This window comes from Lycium ferocissimum, unplaced genomic scaffold, assembly GCF_029784015.1.
Source record: "Lycium ferocissimum isolate CSIRO_LF1 unplaced genomic scaffold, AGI_CSIRO_Lferr_CH_V1 ctg9538, whole genome shotgun sequence".
Lineage (NCBI taxonomy): Eukaryota > Viridiplantae > Streptophyta > Magnoliopsida > Solanales > Solanaceae > Lycium > Lycium ferocissimum.
In genome coordinates this window covers 1-11,767 of record NW_026727765.1, presented here as the reverse complement: position 1 = coordinate 11,767, position 11,767 = coordinate 1, and the positions used below count along the sequence as shown (strand labels likewise).

At 31.4% G+C, this 11,767-nt stretch overlaps 1 protein-coding gene across 1 annotated transcript; it reads left to right on the top strand.

Moving 5' to 3' along the window:
- Positions 1–1,411: 1,411 nt before the first annotated feature.
- Positions 1,412–8,339, top strand: LOC132046127 (very-long-chain 3-oxoacyl-CoA reductase-like protein At1g24470). Its single transcript, XM_059436675.1, has 4 exons — positions 1,412–2,055; positions 2,349–2,484; positions 6,460–6,529; positions 7,791–8,339. The coding sequence occupies exons 1-4, from the start codon at positions 1,551–1,553 to the stop codon at positions 8,028–8,030; spliced, it is 951 nt and encodes a 316-aa protein (XP_059292658.1). The 5' UTR covers positions 1,412–1,550; the 3' UTR covers positions 8,031–8,339.
- The last annotated feature ends 3,428 nt before the right edge of the window (positions 8,340–11,767 follow it).

The following is an 11,767-nucleotide window of genomic DNA, read 5'->3' as shown; positions in this document are numbered from 1 at the left end:
TCCAGGTTTGACCTTCTTGCGTTTTTGGAAATGCCCTGTTAGATTTCCTGTTTACGCTCCAAACACTCTTGGAACTAAGAAGTCTCTTTTGGCTGCAATTCTTATTGACACACTTCCACTTTCACAGGGGTTTATACTTATTGGAGGCTTGTGTTTACTCAAATTAACAAATGCTAAGGTTCTATCCATGGTCAACTGTGAATTAGGAACCAAAATTTTGAGATTCCCTCTGAGGAATCAGAAGTATATGCTTATTATCTAAAAAAAAAACATCAAATAAAAGAAAGGAGTAAAACAAATAATATAGTACTGAGCAACTATGTTAAGGTATACATCATGTCGTAATTTAGCTATTGATATGGACTTGTTAACTTGGTATATTTTATGCAATTCCAAAGGAACAGATTATTGTAAATTGCATATATATTCTGGTCATTCACGTGTCGCCTTGATTTAAACATGTTTCTATGTAAAAAATAAAATAGTTTAATTTCTTATAACAGTAAATAAATTGTCCTTCTACAAAGGAAAAAAAAGTTCTGATAATGCAAAAACATTTACACGTTAACGTATTTAAGTTGAAAAAAAAAAAAAAACAATTTGTTTCACCTCTATTCAAGTGAATATTACCATGGCATCCTTGTTTTCTACCTAACTTTAAGATAATGTACTAATCATCATTTACCCATGACCCGTCTCTAGTCTCTACACTGTACGATCCTATGATATTCCACTTATGTCTTTCAGCTTCTACAAGTACATTAAACCGACCAATCTTTACTCACAATACTCGCAGGGACAAAGTCACTGCAGTTCTATTTATCCGTTCATCCTCTCGTTTAGTTATTTACTTTTTTTTGTTGTAAAATAAATTAAAGTAAATAGCATGTTTGATCAAGCTTCAAAAGTGTTAATTCTTTTTTTTTTTTTTTTTTAAAAGCTTTTATTCGAGCAAAATTAAAGTGTTTGTGCATGTTTTAATGAAAAAAAATTGGATTGGATGGAACATGACTTTTGACTTATACCAAAAGCCATGAAGTTGCATTTAAACTTATGACTTTTGGCTTATTTTTGTTGTTTTGGCTTAAAAACAAATACTTAAAAGAACTTTTTTATTTTACCGATCGAAACACTACAAAGTGCTTAAAAGCTATTTTGGCTTAAAAACACCTAAAATAAGCTAATTCAAATAGGCTCTAAGTGCGTTTGAGTAGTCGAGGTTGGTTTCAGAAACTAAAAAAAGTAGTTTTTCTCAAGAAAATACTTTTGAAAAATTGGTCAAGCTCAAACTACTGCTCTAATATTGATAAAAATATTTTTCAAATCAATTAAGCAATCATACAATGCAACTTTTCAAAAGTACTTCTTCGAAAAACACTTCTAACAAAAGCACTTTTCAAAATAAACGAATTTTAAAAGTTTGGCCAACCATGTTATACCTGCAAATTAAAGCAATTATATATGCTTGTTAGGGCAACACATTCAAAAAGCACATAGGGGATAAGCAACTTGAGAAATATTCCTATCTTCTTCTCCATCTAATCTTGAAGATGTTTTCAACTGCCATGGATCACCTCAAATTTCAACCTTTCTTAATTCTTTTTCTCTCCTTCATTGGCTTCATCTCCTTCTTCAAAAACTCCATTGTTTTTCTCAGATGGATATTCAACACATTTTTCAGAACTCCAAAGAATCTTATTCAATCCTATGGCTCTTGGGCACTGATCACTGGCTCAACTGATGGAGTTGGAAAAGCTTTTGCTTTTCAACTTGCCCAGAAAGGTCACAACCTAATATTAGTAGCAAGAAACTTCAACAAACTACAACAAGTTTCTTATGAAATCCAAGTTCAAAATCCAAACACCAAAATCAAGATTATTGTTGTAGACTTCTCTGGTGATGTTACCAAAGGGATTCAAGAAATCGGAAAGGCAATTAAAGGGTTAAACATAGGTGTTTTAATTAACAACGTTGGTGTCACATATCCAAGAGCCATGTTTTTTCATGAGGTGGATGAGAACATATGGAAAAATTTAGTGAAAGTAAACTTGGAAGGTACTTGTGTGACCATCTTATCTAACAACTTAGTTTATTACAGATATCCATCACATGCGAGCTTTTTTAATACATCCATCACATGTGAGCTTGATTGTTTTTCATGTTGTAAATTCTTTTTCGATAAATCTGTGCCTCCCCTCACGTTGAAGCATGATTCTTTTTCATGGAATTTGATTTTTTTTTTCTTTTGATAAATAGGTAGCAGTGAGACTTGGATCTAAGACCTCTTAACTGCTCTGATATTACGATGTTAAATATTGTGGTTATTCACTTAATTATGTCTTCAACAGGTACCACCTTAGTGACAATGACGGTTTTACCAGGAATGATACGTAGAAGAAAGGGTGCCATCGTGAATATGGGTTCTGGTGCCTCCATTGTTGTACCTTCTCATCCTCTATACACCATCTATGCTGCAACTAAAGCGTAAGTGGTTCTTCTTCTTGCCATTTAATTTGTTTTCATGCATGTCATGTGAAAGTTATTTTCTTGAATTTGTTTTATAAAATAAATTAGTAATTTGGTTAAATTAAAAAATCTTAATCACTATATCGAGTCTTCTTTAGTCAGAAGAATACACAATAACGACATAGCTCGCCTCATTGATTGATGGAATAGGTCCTCTGATCTTAATAATTCTCTTGGTTTCTTCATAAGCTAATTTTTTAGGGTTAAGATAGACTTAATGTATAATTTTTTTATATGGTATCAAAATTGGACCTAAGGGCGGAGTTAGAGAACTGCAAGTTATTTTAACTCTATCTCAAATCGAGAAAAGATTACAAGTATATCTGAGAATATTATTTTTATTAATATATATGATTAGATGTTAGATCTCCTTAATTTTTTTGCATGTTTACTTCTTTATATTTTGAATTAATTGAGTAAAAATCATAGTTTCGCTACTGATCGACCCATTTGCATATTGTTAGTTTACTCAATATTAGATTCCTAAATTATATCATACGTATGCTCCACGCTTTAAATGTCGGACGACCTAGGTATGTGAGGGAGTGTTAGGTATACGGCCACGTTTGAAGTCCTTTAGTTCTCTTTACTTTTGGTTGTTGGCCCTATGGTAGTTTAATGTTTTTGTGATTTGGACTTTGATAGATCAGAAATTTCGTTCTTAATGAATGCCACTGTTTGGTGTTTTATGGACAAAAGTGGAGGTATTTACCTAAATCCAATTAAAGCTTCATAAAGTTTTTCCCCCTAGATTCTTGTTTAATTTTTATTTTTTCTCTGTGATACTCTTCTAGGACCACAACTTAAAAAGTGCAGTAATTGAATTTATTATTTGATTGTATAAAATAATACAATAATCTATTTTATACTTGAATTTATTTACTTGCTTTTTATTATTAATTATACTTTTCCTTATAAGTGGTCTGGACTGGAGCCACTCGTGATTCAAAATAAAAAACAACAGTGTTGGATCTTTGCTCTTCTTGAACCATCTTCTAATGGCTGTAAAAAGTGTAACCTCGCCTCCCCTCCCCCCACCCCAACCCCCCTGTGATTCAATATGAATTTGGATATTGATTTTTCAACTTTTTAAATAGAACTTACTATTATTTGGAAACGACATAAAGTTTACTACAAACCACATTTTCTTTATTTAAAATTACTTAATGACCGAAAAAATTATAATATTATTCCCTGTGTTCTAATTTATTTAGCGGTGTTGATCAGGTATAATGTTATAGAAAAGGACTTCTAAAGTTTACTATCTTAAACATGTCGTGATATTTTGTAATTAATTATAAAAGCATATTATTAAATATAATTGAGAAATTTAAATTTAAAGTTTCAAATATGAGAAATTATCTTTTGTCATAAAATTAAACAAACGTCTATTTAGAAGGAAAAAAGGGTCAAATTGAACATAGGATTTTAATTTATTTTTTTTTGGTATGGAGTAATGGAAGGAGTAGTTCGTATTCGTATCTAATGTTCTAAGTGAAAATAACATCTATTAAGTGAGAAGCCCTGCACTAATTTATGGGAAGCCATTTTAACTAGTTAACTACTACTTCCTCATCCAGCACTTTTCTTTTTAGTCAATCAGTCCAAAAAAAAGACACGTTTTTATATTTAGCAGCAATTTAACTTTGAAATTCTCATATTACCCTTAATGAAATGATTTCTAATCATAAAAATATCATAAAATTCAAAAACTTTTCTTAAATTTCATGCGTAGTCAAACACCCTCGTATAAATTGGATAGAGGGAGCAGTAAAATTCTCAAAGAGAAAAGTTTTGGAGGGGTCGTCGTAGCCAAAAGAGGACCAAATCTTTTAATGGTCCTCAAAAAAGGTCACAATGTGGCACTTAATGGTGGTCCGGCCGCACATGACGCGTGGCACCTAATTCTAGTTTTTACGTGGTTTGTTGCATTAATGCAAGGCTTTTGAAAATCCGCGACTTTTGTAGGACAAAAAAAAAAAAAAATTGAACCAAACTAATACAAAAAAAATAAAAAAATAACACAAATAGGATTCACGCACTAATTTAATGCGTGAAAGGACCAACTATGCAAAATAATGTTTTTCACGCACAAAATTTGTGCGTGAATGAGGCCTACATTTTGTTGGGCTCAGATCTTTGTCTCCTCTCTTTCCTTGCACCATCTTCAACTATTCCCTTCATTTCTTCTTCTTATTAATTACTTTTCCTCCTCTTTTTATTTTTTTTTAATTTTTTTATGATGAACAAATAAATGGGCCTTTTTTTGTTTAAGTTGAGAATCGAATATTGAGAACACATATAGATTTTTTGACGCGCACCTTTTTTATTTTTTAATTCTTCTTTTGTTTCCGTTATTATTCTCTTGGATCTTGGTCTATCTAATACTGTTTGATTTATCTTTCTCTGTTTCACTGTGTATAGTTCATTTTGGGGTCCGGAACCAAAATGACTCAATAAAAAATCAAGTGAACTAAAATACCCCAACAAAAAAAAAGTTACGGAGACGGAGCCGTTATAAAATCTTGGCCTTTAAAAATAAATGGAAAAAGTAATGGATATGAGCTGGATCCTATGATGTTATTTGCACAGTTGTTCAAAAAAAAAAAAAAGGTCCACAACTTAAAAAGTCCTCAACTTTTGGAAATGGACCAGCAACTAACGAGTAATGGATATTAATGCCTGGATCATATAAATTATATTAACTCCCTCAGCAGTGATGTTATTTGCACAGTTGTTCAAAAAAAAAAAAAGGTCCACAACTTAAAAAGTCCTCAACTTTTGGAACCCATAAACCAGCAACTAACGAGTAAGGGGTATAATTAATGCCTTTTAACATATAAATTATATTAACTCCCTCATTTGTTTTAACCTACCTTTTTAATTTTAAATTAAAATAGTTATATGAGGGTCACTTACTAATTTCATATATTTGATTTGTAAAAAGTTCCTACAGGTTAGAAATAAAATTACGGGTAAAAGAAAAATTCTTGATTATAAATGAAATAAAAATCGATTTATTTCAAAGAAGCTTAATATGGTAAAATATGACGTAGTTTTTGTTTTATTTTATGCATTATTCGTCATATTTCAAATAAAAGAAGTTGAATAATCAAAAGGGTTGTATGAGAGAAAGAGAAGAGAATTATTTGAAATTTTATGTAGTTTCATTTCATTAAAAAAAATTATATATGAATGTAAAAGATATAAAATGTGAGTAATGTTAATAATAGTTGCAAAAATTTATGGAACTTAAGGATTTTACTTATCAATGTTAGTGAGTGTGTTTCTAAAATTATCTCATTAACTATGATTAAGATATTTGTTAAGTTAATTTAATCTAAGTCAATCTAAAATAAGATAAATGTCAATTATCCGACTATACACTTGAGAAAATGAAAAAAATGCATAATGGAGAGGAGCCGAATCCATAAGCTTTCTATTCTCCTTCCTTTTATTTCTTTTCCTTAATTCGACTTAAATTGCTTTTAATTATTTTTATTGACTATTTCTATTTATTAATTGTTGACTTTTTTTAATCTCTTCGTAGTTATTTGCTTAATTTAAAAAGTTAAATTATCTTAAGTTTTCTCGTCCAAACATCTTCTCCCTCCCATTGGAACAAAATCTTCTTTATGCTGGGTTGCCATAATTATTACGTTTTTTTGTTTAACTGATTTGTCTAAATTTAAAAGACAATAATCCGATCCGAAGCCTAACGTCGATATTGAACAGATCAAAGATTTACTCTATTTGGATTCAAAGAAATGTGGCACCCGGAACCTCCAAATCCTGGATCCGCCTTTGTTCCCAAACAAAAACTAATAGGATTCTCTGTAGATGGATCTCATCTCATACGTGCTGCAGTTATGTACTGCATGAGTTTGATTGCTGATGTATTCGAATATTAATTAAAACTGAAAAATATTGCAGGTATATCGATCAGTTGTCAAGATGCTTATTCGTTGAATACAAACACCATGGTATAGATGTTCAGTGTCAGGTACGTATTAGTACGAATTAGCTCATAATCTCCACTTCTTTGGTTGCAATTACTATAAGTATCTTCAGACATTCAAAATGCATCTAAAATAAGGAGTCGCACTTTAAATGTCCCTTTCACGTGACAAATTAACTTTGTTTATATCTTTATTGGTACAAAATTAACTTTGTTTATTAGAATTAACTTGACCATATTTCGGCCTGCAATTACGCATAGAATTGCCAATTTTTCTCTATTAAAAGTCAAACAACTTTTTGATCATTATTTTAGTATTTTTCTCTACTACTACCTATGTGATATGTAATTCAAGCAATTAAAATCTTGAACTCTGTAAAACAACATTAACCAAAATAGGATGGACGGAGTAATATATAAAGAGTTTAACTTCTATAAAAAACTAAACACACTGAGTCGTTTGGTTTGAAGACAAAGTTATATATGCTGGGAGCTTGGGATTAGTTATGGTGGGATTAATTATGCTAGAATTAATTATGTTGGGATTAGTTATGTTGGGATTATTTTTGATTGATTATTTGGTTTGTTATATTAAAAGTGACATGCATTGTAAAATTTCTAAGAAATTTGTTTGTAAAAATGCCTCCACCTTATTTAGTAAAAAAAAGTTTGAGGGACCTCAGGGATATTTTTGTCATTTTTATTGTTTTATCCTGGGATTGTTATTTCATCCTCTGTCTGGGATAACTTACCCAGTAATATTTTTAGTCCTGGGATAACCTTATCCCAGGATTAGTATCCAAACAAGAGATAAGGCAGTACTAAATTTTTATCTCAAGACTATTTTACCTTTTTAATGATACAAACGACCCCATATTAGTTAACTTAACAAATAACTACTGCTACCTCCATCTATAAAAAGAGAGATAAATAGTACTTAGTAATCTGGAAAAAAAATTACGGTAATAGTTGTTGAAATTTTAGTCATTAATTTGTTGAAAACTTTATTTCAGCTGAACCCAATAATTATATACGCTTTTGGTTACATGGTACACCATATGCTGATAATACGTCACTACCATCTCATTTGATGTGAATGTGTTACTATTTGGATAAATTTTTGTTTGACTATAATGTTCTCAATTTTTTTAAAAAAATATTTTGAGTGATCATTAGCTATGTTGATTTGTAGTATAGTATTTTTCGTATAGTTTTCAAATATTTAATTTTTTTACATTTATAATCAATTTCATAATCAAAAATAAATGTTTTGACCGTCAGACTCCGAACCTCTTCACATAATTAGGTACCGTTATATGTTAAAACGAAGATGAGTTCAAGAGTTGCAAGCATAGAGAAATCATCATTGTTCAGTCCATCAGCAGAGGAGTATGCAAAAGCAGCAGTAGCACAAATAGGATATGGTTGGAGGAGCATGCCTTATTGGCCACATTCACTTCAATGGTGGTTTGCTTCTTTGGTGCCTGAATCTCTTCTTGATGCGTGGCGCCTCTCCATTGGCCTCAACAGGAGGATTCAGACTTAATTGCCTTGGTCCCTTCACAATATTTTGATTAATCTTTCATAGACAAAGAAATATTTACAAAAGAATATAAAATTACTTTATGGGAGCTTAATTGCTTTGGTTGTAGAAATTTTTTATGCGAGCTTGCCCCTCGCCTAGCTAGCTAGCTCTTGCCCGACTTATCGTCTTTCAAACGTCTTTAGAACTGTTACGTTGCTAAAGCAATACTTGGACTTTTATTTTGACCTGAATCAAAATTCTAAATAATCTCAAAATTCCTGTACCTGAATTAAAATTCAATCAAACGCGAGATAAAATAATCTCACATTTTATTTTGAAATTATTGTCCCTTATCCATGTAACCAAACAACCCCTAACACTATTTGGGAGTTCAACAATTTCTCTTTTCCATGCTATCTTTTTCCTTTTAATATTTTTTTACAAATTTTAAATGCATTTTGTGATTTATTGTATTTTTATGTATTTGTCAAAAAGGAAAAGGAAAAAAAAAAGGTGTCCATATGTGCAAGGCAAATTTTCTCATATTGCTAGTCTAACCCGGATAATGGACGGTGTGGGTTTTAAATTGATTAATTCATTGTTACGACTCAATTTTCTAAGTTGTGATGACACCTAACAATTTTTACATCGGGCAACCCAAGAATCCAATAATCATCTCGACACATTTCAACAATCAAAAGTAATTAAAGTCTAACAAAGAACATAAATAACGATAGTGCATAAGCTACCCAAATATAATCCAAAAATTGATAATACTAGTCATAATTATCTAAGAGTAGAATAATACAACGTTTTCTGAAAAAGAACACATAACCTGTCTGAATGAGCATAAATAAAAATGAAATTCTACGCCACCACAAACTATGGCAGATCAATGCTGCTATCACAAGCGATCTCCATAGCTCATTCTCTGGCAGCACTAGTACGCTCGGATTCAAATTAATTTGTGTATGAAGTACAGGAAAGGAAAAGGTGAATACGGAGAGTACTCCGTAAGTATAATCAACTTTCACCAAAAAAGTAGCGTAGAAAGTTAAACATAATATTCATTTTTCAATTAATTAACATGTGCAATATAATAAGAAAGCAACAAAGAAATATGCACAACACAATATAAAATTACTCAACAAACACAAATTGCACAGCTGTGGCATAAAATATATATATACATCAACAACTCAATTCAAAAATAATAACCACAACACAAAATATTTAACGAGATATGCAATAAAGATTCAAACTTTATCAAATTCGGCACTCCACAGATGTGCCCCAAATGTCTACATTAATCCTCATAATCACAATTAGCAGGCAAACCACAAGAAAGGTATCAAATCAGTGATTTATTAGCGCTGGATTCAAATTCATATCCCCACATTACGTTCATACCAATGCTCTCACATAATCAATTAATAGTCCATATTAATATCATAATCAGGCTCTCACAATAGTCGCCATATTTGTGTTAAACCGGACAATTGTGTTAAACCGGACAATTAATTGCCCTAATGTAAGCTACAAGTACATTTTTTTGCGTGGATTGCCCTTCTTTTGGGGTGGTCTTTAAATTTTGCAAATTTGGTGCCTTTAAATTTCCCCCTCATATTTCGTTACGTTGTGTCGCGCTTGGAAAAAGGTGGGCGAATACGCTCCCCCGGCTCAAGCATAAAATAAAAAATAATTTCGCATAATAGTATGCCGATCCGCATAATCTTTAAGGAAAAGCTAAAAGTTATCCGGCATAACGCAAAGTCCGCCCCGATCGTTAATTTTTCAAGACATAGTTTAGTTATGCTCACATAACAAAATTAGTGCCCCTTTTTACAGCATAGACCTTCGCCTTATGTTAAGTTACCGGAAAAGTTCCGCAATTAATTGTCTTTTTAGTTAAGGCATAACTAAAAGTTTACTCGAAAAGTAAAAAAAAAAAAAAAAAAAAAAAATATATATATATATATATATATAAATACAAAATGTTCTATTTCTCCTGCGTACTTTAGTTAAATATAACTAAAAGTCTCATTTAGGGGTATAACAAAATTTAAACTTTTGCCTTATAAAAACTTTTAGTTATGCCATGAAACTTACAGCAAGAGATACTTTTAGTTATGTTTTATGTTTTTTAGTTAGGCATTACTAAAAGTGACCTTGAAAAGTTAAAAAAATATATGTATATATACCTTTAAATTGCTTTCCCTATTTTAGTTAAACATAACTAAAACTCCATAGCGAAATTTAAACTCGCTTTGCAATTTTTTTTTAAATTTTTGATGAGCGGGGGTTGAACCCGGAATCCCATGTTTTTAGTTTAAAGCGTTTAAATACCACCCCAAAAGAAGGGCAATTCTGCGAATTGCCCCTACAAGTACACCTCTAGCCTCCAAACATCTCCGTACAAGCCTCCTAAGGACTTTGTCGTACGCTTTTTCTAGGTCAATGAACACCATATGTAAGTTCCTTTTCCTCTCCCTATACTGCTCCATCAATATCCTTATGAGATGAACGGCTTCTTTAGTAGAACGTCCCTACATGAATCCAAACTGATTCTCAGTAATGATTTACAACCACACAAATATCTATGACTTGTTTATTAGACCACAAATTTCAAAAGTCTTTCTTTTTTTCTTAAACTCCGTGCCTGGTCAAACTATATCACATAAATGGGAGTATATATATATGATTTATGGCTGAGAGAATTTGTTTAGGATGTAAATTATCTTTTCATTTATTTTTAGTTATTTTAAAAAATTATTAATTAGTATCCATATTTTCTGTTATGCAAAATCTTGTAAAGTTCATTTTAAGCTTGCATATTTATTACTAGCATGAGAATCTTTCATAAATAGCGAGATTACAACCCTTTTTGTAAAAAATAACGATATCTTTTTTTTTTTTGGCACAATGTAGCGGTATTTTCTTTCAAAACATAGCTTATAAATGTAAATATCGATATGTTTTGTTATTTAGTACTCACATAGTTTCTTACTTTTCGATGTTCATTACCATCTGTTGAATATTTGCATTGTATCTTGCTATTTACTATATATTTTTAGTCCACCTTGAAAGTACTTTTCTATTCACCTTACTTTCTTTCTTTCTTCCCTTTTTCTTTCTTTTGGGAGGGGCATTTTCAAAAATGTAAATCACTGCATATAGCGAGATATTGTTAAGGCATGCATATATGTTACTCTCCTCAGATCCCACTTGTGAAATTAGACGGGGTATTTATTGTTGTTTTGTAATTATATAAAAATACTGCTATAAAGTGTAATTATGGAATATAATAGTAATAATCTTTCCTACTAACATTCCCCGATTGTGTAGGGCTTTGGGCTTTTGGAAAAAGCAAGTGCAGGCCCGTTAATAGTATTGTCTTTCTTGCATAGGGGCGTTAAACCCTTTTTTGTGTAATTGCCACCTCACAGAAGTAAACCCCTTTGGCCGTGGTGGTTGGTGGTGCAATGATGTTGAAACGACGTCGCGAAGAAAGTGATTCCGATGGAGCCGAAGATACGTACAAGGCTCTTTTCGTAGACACCAACCTTGATACTCACTTGGCTCTAATTGTCTCCCACTCCGATACTATCTCCGATCTCAAAAGTAATTCCAATTCCCCTTTTCTTTGTTAACAAATGCAGCTACACTAGCAACTATTAATAGTCAATATTGGTCATATAAATCCTCTCTCTATATTAGGGCACTGTGTACGCACACCAAAATCTATATTTTCTTTTCTT